Source organism: Poecilia reticulata, chromosome 18, assembly GCF_904066995.2.
Source record: "Poecilia reticulata chromosome 18, P_reticulata-male-v2, whole genome shotgun sequence".
Lineage (NCBI taxonomy): Eukaryota > Metazoa > Chordata > Actinopteri > Cyprinodontiformes > Poeciliidae > Poecilia > Poecilia reticulata.
The window spans coordinates 23880624-23899460 of record NC_088847.1 but is presented as its reverse complement, the minus strand read 5'-3'; the positions used below and the strand labels follow the sequence as shown (position 1 = coordinate 23899460).

The following is an 18837-nucleotide window of genomic DNA, read 5'->3' as shown; positions in this document are numbered from 1 at the left end:
ATAAGTAACTATCACCAACCACCAATGTTCATTCTTTGTCCAGTTTCCCTCTACCAATCTAAATATCATTTGATAAATAATAATTTAACTAACAGGACAATAATCTCCACTTTCTTTAAATAAATGAACATCTCCAAAACAAAGGTCCATCATCCCCACAATACGTTATTCAACATCATGGATCCTTGTACAATTTCTCTTTTTAATAACAGCTGCAAGATAATCATTCATGTATAATCTGCCATCTTTTATGTTTAAGAACATTATTATTTTTATTACACCAAACCCTTTTTAACCCGTTAAAACTTTTCAGAATCAACCAGATGGAAACTTTTCCTTATGTTTTATTGTTTTGAGATTAATTTGATGCAGTTCAGTGTTCAAGACTTTATATGTTTTTCAGAGAACTGGTGTTTACATTACCTAACTTCCTGCTAAATGTTAGGTAAAATATTCTCTCTTACAATCTGATGAATCATCCAGACAATTGAGAGTGCAGGTGTGAGTACATCTGTACGCACTGTGAGGCGGAGACTCTTGGAGCAAGGCCTGATCTCAAGGAGGGCAGCAAAGAAGCCACTTCTCTCCAGGAAAAGCATCAGGAACAGACTGATATTCTGCAGAAGGTACAGGGAGTGGACTGCTGAGGACTGGGGTAAAGTCATTGTCTCTGATGAATCCCCTTTCCGATTGTTTGGGACATCTGCAAAAACAGCTTGTTGGGAGAAGACGAGGTGAGCGCCACCACCAGTCTTGTCTCATGCCAACTGTAAAGCATCCTGAAACCATTCATGTGTGGGGTTGCTTCTCAGCCAAGGGAGTCGGCTCTCTCACAGTCTGGCCTAAAACCACAGCCATGAATAAAGAACGGTACCAGAATGTCCTCCGAGAGCAACTTCTCCCAACCGTCCAAGAGCAGTTTGGTGATGAACAATGCCTTTTCCAGCATGATGGAGCATCTTGCCACAAAGCAAAGGTGATAACTAACTGGCTCAGGGAAGAACATGACATGCAAACTCCATGCAAAAAGACACCGGGCTGGGAATCGAACCCAGAACCTTCTTGCTGCAAGGCAACAGCTCTACCAACTGTACCACTGTGCAGCCTGATTTATAGAACCTGAATACTTTTAAATGTTTAGAAACTGGTTTCAATATGAATTTAAAATATAATGGCATGTTGAGTATAAAGTACTAATCACTACTAATCTGCAGTGATTCCATTTTAAATAACTGTCTATTCAAATGTGTTATATTCAATTCATTATTTAAAATTTTGCTTTATATATATTTATAACATTTTGTGTTTGATCCAGCTGCTCCATCTTATTGTTCAGAAATGCACCTTTGGTGATGCTCCTCATGTCGGCTCTACAAGAAGAAAAGATTGAAGAAAATCTTGACCAAAAAAGAGCCAGTTAAATGACTGAAGCAGTAAACATGGCCGACCTTTGCTGATCCTTTAAGCATAAAGAACATTGTGTGAAAATGTTCCACAGATCAAACTGAAGCTCCAAGACCGTTTATGTTCAGAGCGTCTCCTGGTCGACACACGGCTGAAAATAAGATGCTCAGTTTGAAGAACTGAACTGCAGATGTTACAGTTTCTTTGATTATTATCTGTAATATTGAGTCAATAATCATAGATGATGTTTCAAGTCACTGAATCGACGACTCAGCTGCCATGATGTTCAGTTTCAGTTCAAAGCAGCAGAACAGATAAAAATTCTGAATGAACTTGAGATGTTTCTAAATCAAAGAATCTGATCTTTAGATCTTTAAACTGTTTATTAGGATCAAATTTTGACCTGATTGGTTTCATTATTCTGTATAATCTGTTGGTGGTTCAATACATCGACTTTAATTCTCCAGATTCTCTCAATAAACTTTATTGATCACTGATGTGACAGACGGTCTGAGCATCAAACCAGCAGCTGTACTCTCATAATGAATGAAACATTTTCTCTTTCTGTAATTTACTATCATGTCACAATTCATATATATTAGCAGAAAACTGTTTGGATAAAAATAAAAAACCTTTGAATGTGTCCAAATTTGTCATTATATTCATGTTTTTCCAAACACACAAACTACAGTTGAGATTTCTGATCTTTATGACATGTTTTATACAGACTCATTGTCTGTATAAAACATGTTGACTTGTAATTAAAACATCCACAAACTAATATTATATTCATAAAAGCTTTTGTGTTAATGCTAATGTAGAAAAGGAAAAACAGCAGAATTAATAATATCTTTTTTAATAATACAAATAAAAATTACAATTGGGATTAACATTGACTTTAAAAACATAAAACCAGAACAAATGAATCTGAACTGATCCAGTCAGTTCGTCTCTCAGACCTTCAGCTCTATCAGCTCACAGTTCCTAACTCCACCACCAGGTGGCTCCACCTTGATGGTAGAACTGGTCTGAGGTCAGATCCAGCAGCTGGACTGGTTCTGCTGAGTCCAAACAGCTGCAGCTCATGTTGATGTTAAAAGCTTCTGCAGTGAATCAGGTTCTGACAACATGAGGGAAGAAACCTGGATTTATTTCAGCAGAACCATCAGAACCAGAACCAGTGGAGCAGATCCAGAGCTTCACTGGTTCATCAGCTGCTGCAGCTGAAAGCAGCTCAGATCAGGGTTCTGCTGAGGTTCTGGTTCCAGGTTCTGGTTGAGTCCAGAACGTCTGTTTCCAGCAGACGGGTCAGAACCAGAACATCTCTATGCAGCAGGGATGAAAAGTAGCTGAGATCAGCTGCTGGTTTATGAACAGAGGGAAGAAAATCAGATAAAACCTGAAACACTGAACTTTAAAAAATAAATTATAATCTTAGATTATATAATATAAGACTCATTTACTGTATGTAATGATTCAGTCTTGAAATCCTTCACTTGGTGAAGATAATTGACCAGAAGGAGCGTTTCCTGTGTTGATGCTGCAGATCTGCATTCCTCTGTCTGTATTTTTACTAGAGAGGAGGCTGAACTCTGTTTACTCTTTATCATCACTAGAATCAAAGTCTTTTTCTCCTGACAGACAACATTTCACTGAAAAACAACAGAAAAATGTGATCAGAGCAGCTGCTGTCAGTACTAAAGTGATGATGATGATGATCCTTCCTCCTCTCTCTGGTTCTGGAGTCAAAGTTGGTCTCTGAGTTTGGATCTGATCAGCAGCTGCTGGAGAGAAACCAGAAATATTTATTAATATTTATTGATAACTGAGATCCAGGAGGATTCATGATGAAGATGAAGGTTCATCAACACAGAAATCAGGATTTTCTCAAAGGAAAATGTATTATATTATTATCATTTCTTCTCACCAGAAACGTTGAGTCGACATGTTGCAGAGTTGAGTCCATCTTCTGTTCTCACGTCACACAGATACAGACCAGAGTCTTCAGTCCTCAGTCTGGACACATGGAGTCTGATTCGTCCTTCTCTGAGGACGTCTTTGTCAATCTGGACTCGTCCTGAAAACTGATCATCCTGAGACTCTGGAAACTCAACTCCATCATGAATGTAATAGAGAACTAAAACTCCATGATCCGTGTTCGCTTCACAGTAGATTAACAGATCCCTGAGTCCTGGAGGTGAAGGTCCACTCCAGAGTGATGCTGTGGTTCTCCTCGGCCTCATAGCTGCTCTGGGTCACATTCACTACAAATGTTGCTGCTGAGGAGAGTCATCATACCTGGCTTGGTGACTGATGTCTGAGTGCTTGATGACCAAACTCAGTGACTGATCTGATGAACTGACACAGTTCATAAGTGGTTTCTCTAACTTCATCCTGTCCTAGATTCTCTCTGCTCATAGCAGCTTCTCTCACTTGCTACTTATCTCTGAGGTAACAGCATTTTACTTCCTGTTGGATCTTCTTGTGATTGTTTTTATTATTATTTGGTTTTATAGATTAAATTTCTTCTAGAAGCTCCAACAACTTCTGGGTCCAGATGTTCTGGTTCCATCAGTTCCTGATCAAAGCTCCAGTTTAACCAGCTGATCTGAACCAGTTGATCTGGAGCTAAATGTTGATCATCTGACTGTTAAGTCAGAAGCTGCAGATAAAATAAATGTGATTAAATAATGAACTTTATTCTATTGAACATGGAATTAGAGTCCTGACAGCATCTTTCTATAAAAACTGATTTATTTACATCATTTTAACACCAGAAACAGAAAATGAATCAGAAACTGATCACAGTACCAAAAACTCTGAGCTGTTAAAGCTTTAATATCTGGTTGGTTCTGATCCACAGAACCTTTGGAGCTGAAAACTGAGAAAACGACTCACTGGCAGCTTTTCAGTTATATTCATATTTATCAATTTGAAATGACTGAATCTCAATGTTTTCTCATTCAGAGCACCAAGAAAAATGACTTCAATAAATTTGCTTCAGCAAAACATTTTAAAGTTGATTCAAAACAACAGAGGGAATGAATCTGTTGCTTTTTTTAGTAAGATTCAGTCATTCAAAAATATTTTACATATCAAAACATTAAAACTCATTCAGTTGTTTAAAAAATAAGTTATTGTAAACATTTCACCAGCTGGTTTTTACTTAAATTTATTAAACTTGTGTAAAACGTCCATTAATCTGGACTGAACTGGACAAAGTCATTAGAACTGAACCGAATGAATCCTGGACCAGAATCCTCTGGACCGATGAGACCAAAGTCCAGAAGTTTGATCTCAGTAAACAGAGAAAACATGGAGGAACCATGTAATAGAAAATGTTGTAATGTTGCTCCTGACCCTCTTCTACTTTAGTTTTTCTGCAGTCGGACCATGAGATTAGAGAAGCTGCTCTCACATCGACGTCTGCAGTGAAATATAACAGCAGGAGCTGCTTGATCCTGGAGACCATCTAGTGTTGATTCAGCAACGTAAAACTTATCTGCCCTCTTTAGCATCAGACAACAACCTCCTTTCCTATTTCTCTATTTCCAACAGACAAATGACCAGACCATCTGAGTCCCTGACCCATCACAATCAGGGATTCACACCTATTGTCCAATCAAGTCTCTCTTCTCTGACCAGAGCCTATAACAGGAAGCCAGATCCACTGTTGGTCAGACAGACTGACAGACTCCTTGACTCTGTGTTTCTGTTCTCACCTTGCAAGGTTTTAATACATTTCTTTTTTCTTCTCATCCAGACTCTTGTTAAAGTCATTTCTTCCATGACAGCCATGTTGGAGCAGCTCAGCTACATCAGCTCTGATTGGTTCTGGTTTTGGTTTCCCTCTGGGTTTGTCATTGGAGGATCTTTCTTCTTACATTTTTTACTTTAGCACAGTTGTAGTGTTGCGTAACCATGACAACAATTTTTAGAACTGGGACATTTTAAACGACGTTTACTTGTAAAGTTCTGCTCAAAGACAATCTAACAGAAACAGAAAATTAAATTTAATTAAATATTTGTTGTTTTTTATCAGCAGCTTCCTGAGATGTTTTGGGTTTTCTGGGATCTTAGTTCTGATTCTCATCAGATCAGCCTGGTTTAATTTAGTTCAGTCATTTTCTAGTTTATGTTCATTCTTTGTGTTCAGTAGTTCATTATTAGATTGAGTTTCCTTGTTTGTGTTCTCTCCTCTTTCTCGCTACAGAGGAGAAGCAAAAGCTGATGAGGTGGAGTAGCAGAACCTGATGATGTCATCCAGTGTTTCAGTGAACTATTTTCTGATATTTGAGCTGTTTGCTTGTCATGCAGCCATGATTTGGTCAAACAGCAACAGTCTTCAGTCAGGGGCCTCTTCAGGTTCAGTCCAACACAGACTGCTACTGGAGATCCTTCCTGCCCTCAGGATCATCATCCATATCAGAGCTGCTGCTGTCAGGCCCAGAGAAACATGGAGGCCGATTCTTCCTCGACCTTCTGCTTCTGGATCCAAGGTCGTTCTCTGGGTTGGAGAGACATCAGCAGCTGCTGGAAAGACAAGAGAGGTTTGAATATTATAGAAACCATCAGAAGAATAAAGTCTAATGGGAAACAATTAAACATGAAACCATATAAACAACACAGAGACGTTTGCAGATCTGTGATCTGCAAAGTGTTCATTAACTGGTGTTTCAACCTGGATGAACCGGGTCGGTTCTGATCACAAACCCACAGAAACATGAAGACTTTTCCTCTTTCTCTGACTCTCTGGATGAAACCAGTTAGGACTTTTACCTCAGTCTGAGTTTCCTCAAACTAAATCAGAGGAAAAAATAATCTAAGTAAATAAAAACGAAGAGCAACAGGAAGAAATAATTTCACAGAAAAACACAAAAGTTTAAATATTTGTTGCTTTTTATCAGAAAAACTTTGCTGCATCTTTTCAGTTTCATTTCACTTTTACAGCATTTAGACTTTATAAAGTTCAGATGTTACAACATGAACTCACCAGTAACGTTGAGTCGACATCTTCCAGAGTTGAATCCATCTTCAGTTTTCACGTCACACAGATACAGACCAGAGTCTTCAGTCCTCAGTCTGGACACATGGAGTCTGATTCGTCCTTCTCTGAGGACGTCTTTGTCAATCTGGACTCGTCCTGAAAAATGTTCATCCTGAGATTTTGAAATCTCAACACCTTCATGGACCTGATAGAGAACTAAAACTCCATGATCCGTGTTCGCTTCACAGTAGATGAACAGATTCTTCCAGTTTCCCTGAGTCCTGGAGGTGAAGGTCCACTCCAGAGTGATGTTCTGGTTCTCCTTGGCCTCATAGCTGCTCTGGGTCACATTCACTACAAATGTTGCTGCTGAGGAGACAGAGAGGGAAAGAGAGGAGCAGACACACTGAGAACTGGAACATGGGAGTCTTTCAGCTCCATCTAGAGAGCTTTCTGTCACAAAGACAAGATGGAGACTGACCACAGAGACATGAGCTGAGGATGAGGAGCAGCAGGGAGATCATCTTCATCCTGAGAGAGAGAGGAAGAGGAGGAGGAGAGGCAGCAGGACATCAGGAACAATGTCACTAATTTCTTTATTTTTATGGAGATTAATTTAATCTGTCAGGATTCAGAAGATTAATTATCATTAATCATCAACCTGAAAACCTGCAGGAGTTTTTGATTTTATCATTTCTCAATGACAAAATTACAAACTAAAGCTGAACAATGCCATAATTCACTGCTTCTGTGATCTGCAAAGTGTTCATTAATTGAAAAACGTTTGTTTAGTATTAAATTATATACTTCAATTCATCAAAAAAGAGACTAAATGACTTATTAAATAAAACCTGAATTAGGTTAATGAATATAATCATTAAACATATTCATTCAGTCTCATTAACATAAACCTTTTACTGTTTATCTTGGTTTTAATGCTTCAGTCTGTATTTTATGGAGTTTATGTTTCACTGAATGCCAGAAAATATTTATTAAATCAGCTCAGATCAGACTACATGAGTTTAACTTGGTGAATATAGATCTGTTCATATAGATCTGCTTCATCAAGTTTCTCTCAGTTTGCTTTTGTTTCTGATGAAATATTTTATCAAGATTTTTATTCATTAATATTTTCATTGTCACGTTTGTACTCATGTCTTACTTCGTATGAAACAACTTCAACGCTTAAATATCACTAGTTAATCTGAAACAAGTGAACAAAAAAGGGGGCGTAGCAACAGATCCTGCCTACTAAAGAAAAACTAAACATTGGGATCTTTTTACTCCCGCCAGGCGGTTCCTTGGTTTTATAAAGGAAAACTGCAGAAAGTTTCATCTTCATCTGAGTCCGCTGATCAGTTTGAGGAAGAAAACAAGTAGCAGGTCTAAGATCACGTTGTTCTAACTAATATTCTAACCTCTCTGCTGCATTTAGAAACAGAGAGGCTGCAGGTTTTATCGGTTTCATCTGAGCTGCAATAACTTTCTGTTGTAGAAACTCGTCTGTTTTTCTGCAGAGGATCTGCTGTTATCGCTGCTTCTCAACAAAAAACGTCACACAGAGAAAAACTGGAGGACAAAAAATAAATGAATCAGACTTACCCAGAAGCTCTGGGACATGAGCCTCATCCATCTGCTGCAGTTCATGTGAGAGAATGAAAATGTGCGGGCAAATTTCACATCGCGGGCAAATTTCAAATCGCTGATCACGTGATACCACTGGATGACGAAGGACGAATGACGCCTCGGTCAGACTGATTTAATGAGAAACACACAGATTGAACTTCTTACTGCTGGTTTAGGAAAATGCTTGATTAGATACATCTGATGTTAATGTTGAACCCTTTTATTTTTGTTTTGTTATTTTCACTATAATCTGTCCCATTTGTCTCTTAAAAAGTCAACGTCCGAGGTTACCTGAACGCATCCTGGCTAACTTTGTTCCTCCTTGCTGCCGCTCTCTCTACTTCCTGGTCTTATTGAGAAACGAGAGAAGTGAGGGAAATATTTTACCGCTTTTAATGAATCAGTGAACCTTCATGTGTTCATAGAAGCTGTTTGATAAAATCATGTTTTTATACAAGAGACTCGGAGAGAAAAACAGACCCAGAGTCCTGGAGGAAGACAGAATATTTCTGAATGTTTTCTCCAGTTTTAACTTCAGGTTCCTCTAAAACCGTTCAAAACTGACGTGGCTCTAATAAATGAGAAAGTTAATATTGGTGAATTATTAATACCATCAGCTCCTCCATCTTCTTCTTCTTCTGATTTCTCCTCCAATCAGCTTCAGGTTCAACATCTGGATCCAGGATGAGGAAATAAAGAGTTAATAAATGTTGGATGTTCAGGTCAGCCTGTGACTAAATGTGACTGAATCCTCAGAGACGTTCAGTAAAGATGTTCAGGATAAACAACTAAAGAATCAGAAAATCTGACATTTGCTCCAAACTGATGGCATAAAGACATTTTTTTCCATCCAGACTCTTTTCCACTCAGTGATTCTCCTGATTTCAGAGTTTTCCTCGTTTCCAGGCAGATTGTGTCTCTTCACATGTTTCAGGTTCAGCTGCAGTTTAAATCACTAAAACTGACTTTGTTCTTTTGAGCAAATTAAACTTTAGAACAACTGAACTGAAATAGATGAATCTATTGTACAGTTTTGATCAACTGCTGAGAAAATGTGAAAAATGAAAACTAAACAAGACAGATTTAGAAGTGAAAATATTTATTTCCAATTTAACAAAAATAGCAACAAAAAAAGCAAAACAGAACAAATTTTACTTTATTCTATCTTGTTTACAATGTGTTGACATTTATTCACAACTATGTACAACATTTAAACTTTAATAAATAGTTAAGAGTTTAGAAAACATAAAAAACTATCAGCAGTTTTCAGAGGAAAGCTTTAACAGCTATGCTAAAACTTAACCTTTAAAATCAAACCAGATATTTGCTCAAATATTTATTTACTCCCTTAACAATAATAAACTATTAATGAATAACATCTTGTGTTGATTTTTTTGTTCATTAGGCCTTAATATTGTATTATACTTTCAGAGTCCAGGTGTAATTTCTTAGAGAAACTCATCCGTTTTATTATAATTATAATTATATTTTCTTTCTAGTTTGCATTTTAAAAACACAACATTGATAAAAAACAAAGATAATAATAAGAGTTAAAAGTCCCAGTGAAACATAAACTCCGATTCTTCCTCGACTGTCTGGTTGTAGATTCTCAGTTGGAGGTTGAAGCTGATCAGCAGCAGCTGGAGAGAAAAGGAGAAACTTCATTTCAGACCTGGAATCAGATGAATCTGCTTCAGCTTTAATATAAATATATAAATATATTTAATGATTCAGCAACACTTACAAATGACAACATGAAGAACAGTTTTCTGGACGTTTTCTCTGAATTTCATCTCACAGACATCCGACCTGAAATGATCAGGAGAATAAACATCAGTGAAGTGATGAAGAACATCAGGACAGATGTTGGATCAGCTGGTTCATAAACATTCAGTTGCATTTCATCAACATGGTGGAAAAGTTGAGTTTAATACTGAAGGACAAAAAAGAGAGAAAAAATTCATGTTGAAACAGATCATTACTGCCACCTTGTGGTGATAAACAAACACAGCAGCAGTAAAACACCAGAACATGTTTCAGATCTTTGACGCTTAAAATCACTTACAAAATGTCATAAAATGTTATAATTCTTGATTTTTATATAAACAAGCTTGTGAAATCTGGAAATTCACTTAACAGTTTTTCAGTTTTCTTTTTCTTTTGTTAAATAATCACATGTCTATTATTTGATGTCTAAACTGTACAGAGTTTGTAAACAAAAAATATGCAAGAAATTGTTGCTGAGAAAACATTTGTAAAATATCTCTGAATACATTTATCTGAATACAAATATCTCCCCCGTCTGTCTCTCCTCCCCTGTGTGCGTGTAGGTGTGTGTGTGTGTGTGTGTGTGTGTGTGTGTGTGGGGGGGGGGTGCGTGTGTGTGTGTGTGTGTGTGTGTGTGTGTGTGTGTGTGTGTGTGAGAGGCCTCCCATTTTCATCATCAAACCACAAAACCTCCCCAGAGCTCATCTACCTTGATGTTTGGTTCTTCTTTCTGACAGTGTGATCAGAAACGCCTCCTAACCATCATATATGAACAACTGCAGCATTATTATCTGATCTGCTGTTCCAACCTTCTGCTAAACCAGGAGATCCATATCACAAGGTGAGTTACTTAGACTGGTCCCTTTGTGGCAGATCATCTTCTCAACCTTGATTTTAAACATTCATAGGCTAGATGTTTGCATGTTGTCCAGAATCCTCTGTCTTATTAGTCATAATAGTTGTTTTTTTTTTTACTTTATCAGGCTAGTAACTCCAAGTTTAAACTTAATAATAATGAATGTGACCCAGAGGACATATTTATACATACTTTTCCTCATAGAAACATTTAAACAGGAAACTGGCTCTGCTGTTTTCCAGAAACTTGTCTCATCATGTTTCAGAGTTTTACCATCCAATAGTTTTATTTAACTTAAGACATTTTTCCCATGTTATTAAGTCAAATAATCTGCCTGTAGAACTGATACTTTTTCATCAATATCAAGAGATTATTGACTTCAAACAGGCTCCTGTTTTGTGCTGAAAAGTTACTTATAGTTTTTGTCATATTTCAAGTGTACTAAGATATTTGCACTAAAGACTAGAGTAAATACTTTGTAAGGATTTAGGTTTTTGCAATGTAAAAGCAGCATTTGTTAGTTTTGTTTTGACTTCCCATCCTTCTTTAAACCATCCCATCCAGCTTCAGTCAAACAGCTGATATGTTTGGTGGCAAACAGCTGATATCTTGAATGAAACTCACTGAGTTCACTGAATCAGATCAACTGATTTCTGTCAGTGGATGAAAGCTGGAAGGAATTAGTCTGAGAAAAGCTGTTAAAACATGAAAATGTATCAGAAATATTTGGTTTTCTAGCAGAAAGATGATATTTTGTTCCATTTCTGACCATCAAAGATCTTCTAGTGGATCTGAATGAAGCCAGAATCCTCTGATCTCTGCAGCTTCAGCTTTATAATGGTTTCAGTTTTACTGGTCATCATTCAGCAGATGAATTACCCAAAAACGCTGCTTACGTTTATGAACAAAAGATAAATAAATAAACCCACTGAAGAGTAAACAGATGTGTTCCCAGCAACACATCATGAGGTTGTGACCGGCACAAATGTGATGTTTGCTCTAGTTAGAAACCAAATATTTCTAACTAGAGCAAACCACAAGTTTAACACATCATACTTAAACACATCATAACCTGACCATTTGTTGCAGATTCTCTGTTAACGTGTGAAATACATTGAGTGTTTCTCTGATTTTTATCATGTTATTAGTTCAACCATCTTCAAAAATCTGCTCTGCTTTTTTCTAGCTTTGTTTTTAAAACAACATATTTCTGAGCAACAATAATCCTGGTCACTTTTTTGTGAACATTTTTCAAAATTTTGAAAAAGAAATGAATGTTGTTTTAAATATAGATTCATGTTTAAAGGTTAACTTTGTCCTTTTTCTATATGCTCTCAATAAAATTCTGCAGAATTTGCACAACATAATTATTGATCAGGCAGTAGATTGTTTTTTGTGATTAGGCCTCAAACCTTCCATCCATCCATTTTCTTGACACCCTTGTCCCTCAGTGGGGTCAGGAGGTGCTGGTGCCTCTCCAGCTAACGTTCCGGGCGAGAGGTGGGGTCACCTGGACAGGTCACCAGTCTGTCACAGGGCAAGGCCTCAAACCTTTAATATAAATTTAATTTTCTATAAGTTTGATGTTTTACTCGTGTTTCTAAAACATGTGAATAGAAATTAAACTGATTATTTTTCTGCACAACAGAGAACATTTTATACAATATGATCTAGATCATTTGAAAAGCGTTTTTAATTGAAGGGTCATTAGCGCCTTCATGACTGTTGATTGATATAAAAACATCTTGTTGCTGATCTGCTCTGAACATTTTACTGTTTCAGATTCAAACCTGCAGTTCAGGAGTTTCCATCTAAAGATACTGAGGTCAAAGGTCAGACTAAGTTGCTATGACTATAGTTGTTTCTTGTATACTGACTGATGTTGTTCCTGATGTTCTGCTGCCTCTCCTCCTCCTCCTCCTCCTCTTCCTCTCTCTCTCAGGATGAAGATGATCTCCCTGCTGCTCCTCATCCTCAGCTCATGTCTCTGTGGTCAGTCTCCATCTTGTCTTTGTGACAGAAAGCTCTCTAGATGGAGCTGAAAGACTCCCATGTTCCAGTTCTCAGTGTGTGTCCCATAAATCCTCTTCATTGTTCTGTCCTTCCAGAAGCTGCTTACACCTCCAAACCTCAGGAACCGTTTGCAGATCCAGAAGCTAAACGTTCATCAAACATTGGCCTTGAGATTTCTCTTGCAGTGTTTTCAGCAGTAGGATCTGTAGCATTATTTCAGCTGACCAAATGTCTCTTACGTCGCTGTTTTGGAAACAATCAGAGATGTTCAGAAATTATTTCAACCATGTAGCTGGAGAGCAACTGATGGAGCTCTTGGATTGGACATTATTTTCTTGAATAATTAGAAAAACTGAAATATGTTTGTTTTTAGAAATTGTATATTTATTCATGTAAAGTTTATTTCACATGACAGAAGTGTCATGTTTTAATCCTTGAAGGTAAAACTTTTAAATTGAAGAAGGTGTTCTTACTTTCCTCCATTATTGAATGGAGAAAAACAATATTCAGATTCAAATCATCAGCATCAGAATAAAACAGAGCTCTGCTGCGTTCCAGTTGTTTTACTTTAGTCTGTTTGCTTAAATTGCTGGATTAATAAAATAATTATAAGTTACAATATCCATCTTGTTTTACATTGCGTGTTCATAGTTTGGATGGGTTTGAGGTCGAGGTTGCATATTCATTAGCTGTATCTGACAAATTAACTTAACAAATCAGATGGTTTCTACTAAACTTCACTGTAAGCAGCACATTACTGGGATTAATGATAAACGCTGACAGGAAATCAGTTTCATGTTGAATTGTTCTTCATCCCTCTGCCTCAATTTGAAACATAAATTAAAAAAATGTTTTTTAAAAAGTGGCGGGTTGCCCCCTTGTCTCACAATAGTGGAATTTCTTTTAATGAGGATTAATTAGCTTGCCTGATAGTTCAGATTGAGAACCGGAGCATTTTATATGTGTGTTGGTTCATACTGACTACATTTACAGCATATTTCCAGGCTTGTCCTCTCATTTCTGATGCTTACTGAGCCTGAGGAGGATCAAATGAAGAAAATTAATCTGATATTTATCTGAACGTCACAGGGAATTTGCTGGACCAATCAGGTCTTAAATATTTTCAGAGGTGAATCTATTTAGTGATGACTTTGAACTCATTTGAAGATGGTTTTTCAACACTTTCCAGACTAAAGTTCAATATATTAATGATTTCATTTGCTGCTTTGCATTTCTGACAGTTTTTTATTTTAAACCTGTGAAATGAGGCATTTATTTTCCAAGGTAAAATCCTACAACTTTAAGAACTGTGACGTAATTTTGCAGGATTGTTTCGTCTTTTTCTGTTATTTCCTGATTGTTAAAGTCATACCTATTGTTACAAAGCACTTTATCATTTTTCATGTGCTGTAAATAATATTTCAAAGTTTTCAATAAATCCATATTTACAACCATGTTGTCCTGTGTAAAATAAAGTGATTTCAATTTTAATCCAATCAGATTGGATCTTAGAAACAGTTCGTGTTTGTACATGATGCCATACAAATCCAACAATTTTAGAAATTTTAATATTAATTTCTCTATCATTCAGTGGGAAACAAAACGACGAATGTTTCTCTAAAATATTAAAACTAAAATGTTTCGTCAGTCAGTGTGGTTGTCAACAGCTCCTCCCTTCAATGGGGTTTTGATCTTCCTCTTTTTCAGGCTCTGCAGCTTTTACTTTCGATTCCGTTGTTGTTTTTCTTTATGAAACATTCTGATCATTTCGTCCTGATCATCAATACATGAACAGGTGAGCAGCTGAAATATAATCATATCTTCTTGGTTTAATGTTTTCTACAACTTTTGTTACGTTACATACTGATGATGAAGCAGCGTCATGACGGCAGATTAAAAAGCTGCTTTGTGTTATTTGGACAGATGAATATTCTCAATCCTCAAATATAACATTGTCAATGAAACATTGACACTGAAAAGTAAAACTGTGATATATAAATGTCTGGTTTAGTTTTGTAGCTAACATGAATCTTTCTTTTCAGAATAAAACATTGATTGTAAAATTCAACACAAAAATCTAAATGGGAATGGAAAAAATCAATGGTTTAAGACAAGAACAAGGTAATTTATGATGTTTATTTTACTCATAAAAGCAGTTTAAGTTTAATGTAGTGACTGATGTTTTAATGTCCTCTCCTCCTCCTCCTCCTCCTCCTCTTCCTCTCTCTCTCAGGATGAAGATGATCTCCCTGCTGCTCCTCATCCTCAGCTCATGTCTCTGTGGTCAGTCTCCATCTTGTCTTTGTGACAGAAAGCTCTCTAGATGGAGCTGAAAGACTCCCATGTTCCAGTTCTCAGTGTGTCTGCTCCTCTCTTTCCCTCTCTGTCTCCTCAGCAGCAACATTTGTAGTGAATGTGACCCAGAGCAGCTATGAGGCAGAGGAGAACCACAGCATCACTCTGGAGTGGACCTTCACCTCCAGGACTCAGGGATCCTACAGGGAACTGTTCATCTACTGTGAACTTCTAGCTCCCCCTAGAGGACTAGTTCTGTATCACGTCCATAATGGTGTTGAGTTTCAAGATTCTCAGGATGATCAGTTTTCAGGACGAGTCCAGAGTGACAAAGACGTCCTCAGAGAAGGACGAATCAGACTCCATGTGTCCAGACTGAGGACTGAAGACTCTGGTCTGTATCTGTGTGACGTGATGACAGAAGATGGATTCAACTCTGGAAGATGTCGACTCAATGTTACTGGTGAGAAGAAATAGTATAAAAACATTTTCTCTGATAGTTAAATGAACCAACATCATCATCATCATTTTATAGATCAGGGGTTTTCAAAGTGTGGGAGAGTTAATCCTTATTAGAGACCAAATCAACAACTATTTCATTACAAAATTTTTTTCTGTAAACTTTTTTTGTTCTTATGTTTGATCTTCAATTCATTCATGTTTATCTCATATTCTATTTATATTGATTTACAATGAGATCTGGTCTGAAAGAACAGACAAAACAATGAATTTGATTTTAATTGATAAAATTTACATAAAGCGAAAATGTGCCAAAAACAAAAACAATCTGAGTTTTTTCAGCAGAGGTTTTGGGGTAAATAAAAAAAAACAACTGACCTCTAAATAAGGTCAGTAAAATGAATTTATTAATCATATGTTGCTCAACAAACATCCAATACATTATTGGCATAAACCAACAATAAACACAGGAATTACAGGTATTTTATTTTACGCCATAAATACATAAACACCCAAAAATTAATTAAATGGCTCAATGGCATTTTAGCTGAATTGTTCTGGACCCTTAAAAGACAAAAGCAAAAATAATCAGTAGTTCTATGTCAATATTTTAAATAGTTTCGAAATAGTTTTATAAATAAAATTATTAAAAAATAACCAAATTCCACTATGGATTTCTGATCTGCAAATGCAGAAATAGGATAAAAGACAAAACCAAACCCAGAAACAAATCCTGGTTAATTAATTAACAATCCACTTCAAAAGAATCCAAACAACCTGAATGTCAATCAATTCACCGCTGACTTTATGAACTTCATCAAGTTTTCATTAAGTTTTGGAAAAAGCTCTGAGACACTTTGAAAATCCCACATGAATCCTCCTGGATCTCAGTTTTCATCAAATATTAATAAATATTTCTGGTTTCTCTCCCAGCAGCTGCTGATCAGATCCAAACTCAGAGACCAACTTTGACTCCAGAACCAGAGGAACTAACCTGGATCTTCATATTCATCATTCTGGGACCAACAGCATTAGCAGCTCTGATGGTTCTTGTTTGTTGTCCTCCAGAAAAATGTTGTCTGTCAAGAGGAAAATATTTATTTTACTCAAAATGAAGAGACAACAGAAAGAGAATGGATGCTTTATAAGAAGAAACACTTTGATCAGAAATACAGAATGTAGAAAAAACTCATTTATCTCATTTATTCATCTTCATGATTTTAAAACTGATACTTTTCATAATAAAATCTAAGATTATTTTTTAAGTTCAGTGTTTCAGGTTTGATCTGATTTTCTTCCCTTTGTTCATGAACCAGCAGCTGATCTCAGCTACTTTACATCTCTGCTGCATAGAGATGTTCTGATTCTGACCCGTCTGCTGGAAACAGACGTTCTGGACTCAACCAGAACCTGGAACCAGAACCTCAGCAGAACCCTGATCTGAGCTGCTTTCAGCTGCAGCAGCTGATGAACCAGTGAAGCTCTGGATCTGCTCCACTGGTTCTGATGGTTCTGCTGAAATAAATCCAGATTTCTTCCCTCATGTTGTCAGAACCTGATTCACTGCAGAAGCTTTTAACATCAACATGAGCTGCAGCTGTTTGGACTCAGCAGAACCAATCCAACAAATTTTTAAAACATTTAAACATTTAGTAAATCCAGATTTAGTTAAATTATTCATCTTCTTCTTTAACGTTTTCCTTCTCAGTTTTTCTCCTCCTTCTCTGACTTTATTAGCCTGTGAAAGCAGAGCGATGTTTCTGAGTTTAGCTTTATTATCTGGTTTCCATGCCGACCTCTGGGTCTGAAGGACTGTGAGGTTCAGCCTCTGCTGCTCTGAGAGCGTCTGCAGCATCAGGACCATCAGAGAAACTCCTGATCTGAAGGCTTCAGGATGCTGAGCTGATCAGAGATCAGCAGCTGAGCTTCAGGATGTTTCAGGAGGCTGAGAGCAGCAGCTGCTGCTTCCTGACCACAGGATCCAGAAACCAATGAGGAGACGACGGAGTCATGATGAGACATTAGAGAGAAACAAGCAACCAGAGAGATTCATTCAGGGAGAACAAGATGGAGACACAGCTGGTGGAAAAACAAACAGGTTTTAAGAAAAGATTCGGTTTCTGATCATTGATGAAAACTACAGAAAAATCAAGTGATCAGAAATTAAAAGAAGATTTGAGTTGAAACACTGAGAAAACTTTGGACATGTTGAAGAATTAACGGTTCTGGGGTGCTGTAATGGAGTAGACGTGTTTTGTAGAGCTCCATGTCACTGCCTTCATTTAACATTTAATTACTCCAAGCTGAATTTTAATAGCAGGTGATGTGAATATTTGTAATGAGAGGCTGTAAAGAGGCCATTAATTGTGAAAATATAGATATTCCTCAAAATACGTCTCTTAAACATTCAATTGTGAACATTTATGTTTGAGGTTTAGTAATATTTAAGATTAAATGAGAATCTGTAGTTTCTAATTAATAACACAATGCTCAAAAATAAAACTTACCCAATAGCACAGAGTATTTCTGTCACTGATAATCAAAATAATAGACGACATCAGAATGTGGATGATCTGCTTCTAACTGCATCTCAGTGATGCTTCACCCAATGTGAACTCAACTTCTTCCTTTTACATTAATATTTGTATCAGCTTTTATTTGGACAGATGAATATTCTCAATCCTCAAATATAACATTGTCAATGAAACATTGACCCTGAAAAGTACAACTGTGATATATAAATGTCTGGTTTAGTTTTGTAGCTGTCTAACATGAATCTTTCTTTTCACAATAAAACTGCAGCATTGATTGTAAAATTCAACACAACAATCTAAACTGGGAAAGAAAAAATGAATGAAGGTTTAAGACAAGAACAAGGTAATTACGATGCTTATTTTACTCATAAAAACAGTTTAAGTTTAATGTAGTGACTGATGTTTTAATGTCCTCTCCTCCTCTTCCTCTCTCTCTCAGGATGAAGATGGTCTCCCTGCTGCTCCTCATCCTCAGCTCATGTCTCTGTGGTCAGTCTCCATCTTGTCTTTGTGACAGAAAGCTCTCTAGATGGAGCTGAAAGACTCCCATGTTCCAGTTCTCAGTGTGTCTGCTCCTCTCTTTCCCTCTCTGTCTCCTCAGCAGCAACATTTGTAGTGAATGTGACCCAGAGCAGCTATGAGGCCGAGGAGAACCACAGCATCACTCTGGAGTGGACCTTCACCTGCAGGACTGACTCGTCTCTGTCCTCCATGTTTACCTACTGTACATTAAGGCAGAATCAGACGGATTTTGTCCTCTATCATGTATTTATGGGTGTGGAAGTTTTTTTATACCTGGACAAAAGATTTTCAGGACGAGTCCAGAGTTATAAAGACGTCCTCAGAGAAGGACGAATCAGACTCAATGTGTCCAGACTGAGGACTGAAGACTCTAG

At 37.0% G+C, this 18837-nt stretch overlaps 2 protein-coding genes across 10 annotated transcripts in view; one reads left to right on the top strand and one right to left on the bottom strand.

The window, feature by feature from the left end:
* The window catches only part of LOC145548524 (uncharacterized), a 76695-nt gene extending 60103 nt beyond the window's left edge, over positions 1–16592 (top strand). For 3 of the 5 annotated variants that reach the window (XR_014084529.1, XR_014084526.1, XR_014084530.1), the window contains exon 4: positions 16341–16408. Coding sequence is in view for 2 of the 5 variants with exons in the window: in XM_081599041.1 (XP_081455167.1) it covers positions 16341–16522 (182 nt within the window). In the remaining 3 variants the exon portion in view is untranslated. Of the gene's footprint in view, positions 1–16340 lie in introns of all 5 variants that reach the window. The other 2 variants (XM_081599042.1, XM_081599041.1) reach the window with 2 other exon arrangements.
* LOC145548526 (programmed cell death 1 ligand 1-like) lies at positions 3130–8093 on the bottom strand. 5 transcript variants are annotated; one of them, XR_014084535.1, is made up of 4 exons: positions 7994–8093; positions 6873–6922; positions 6398–6760; positions 5133–5937 (listed from the first exon to the last, which is right to left on the bottom strand). XR_014084535.1 is itself a non-coding variant. In XM_081599052.1 (3 exons), the coding sequence occupies exons 1-3, from the start codon at positions 6919–6921 to the stop codon at positions 5750–5752; spliced, it is 600 nt and encodes a 199-aa protein (XP_081455178.1). In that variant the 5' UTR covers positions 6922–6968; the 3' UTR covers positions 5133–5749. The 5 variants fall into 5 exon arrangements, 2 of the variants coding, with proteins under 2 accessions (XP_081455178.1, XP_081455179.1); XM_081599052.1 differs by lacking the exon at positions 7994–8093 and having other exon boundaries at positions 6873–6968; XM_081599053.1 differs by lacking the exon at positions 7994–8093 and having other exon boundaries at positions 5133–5934; positions 6873–6968.
* Positions 16593–18837: the final 2245 nt, after the last annotated feature.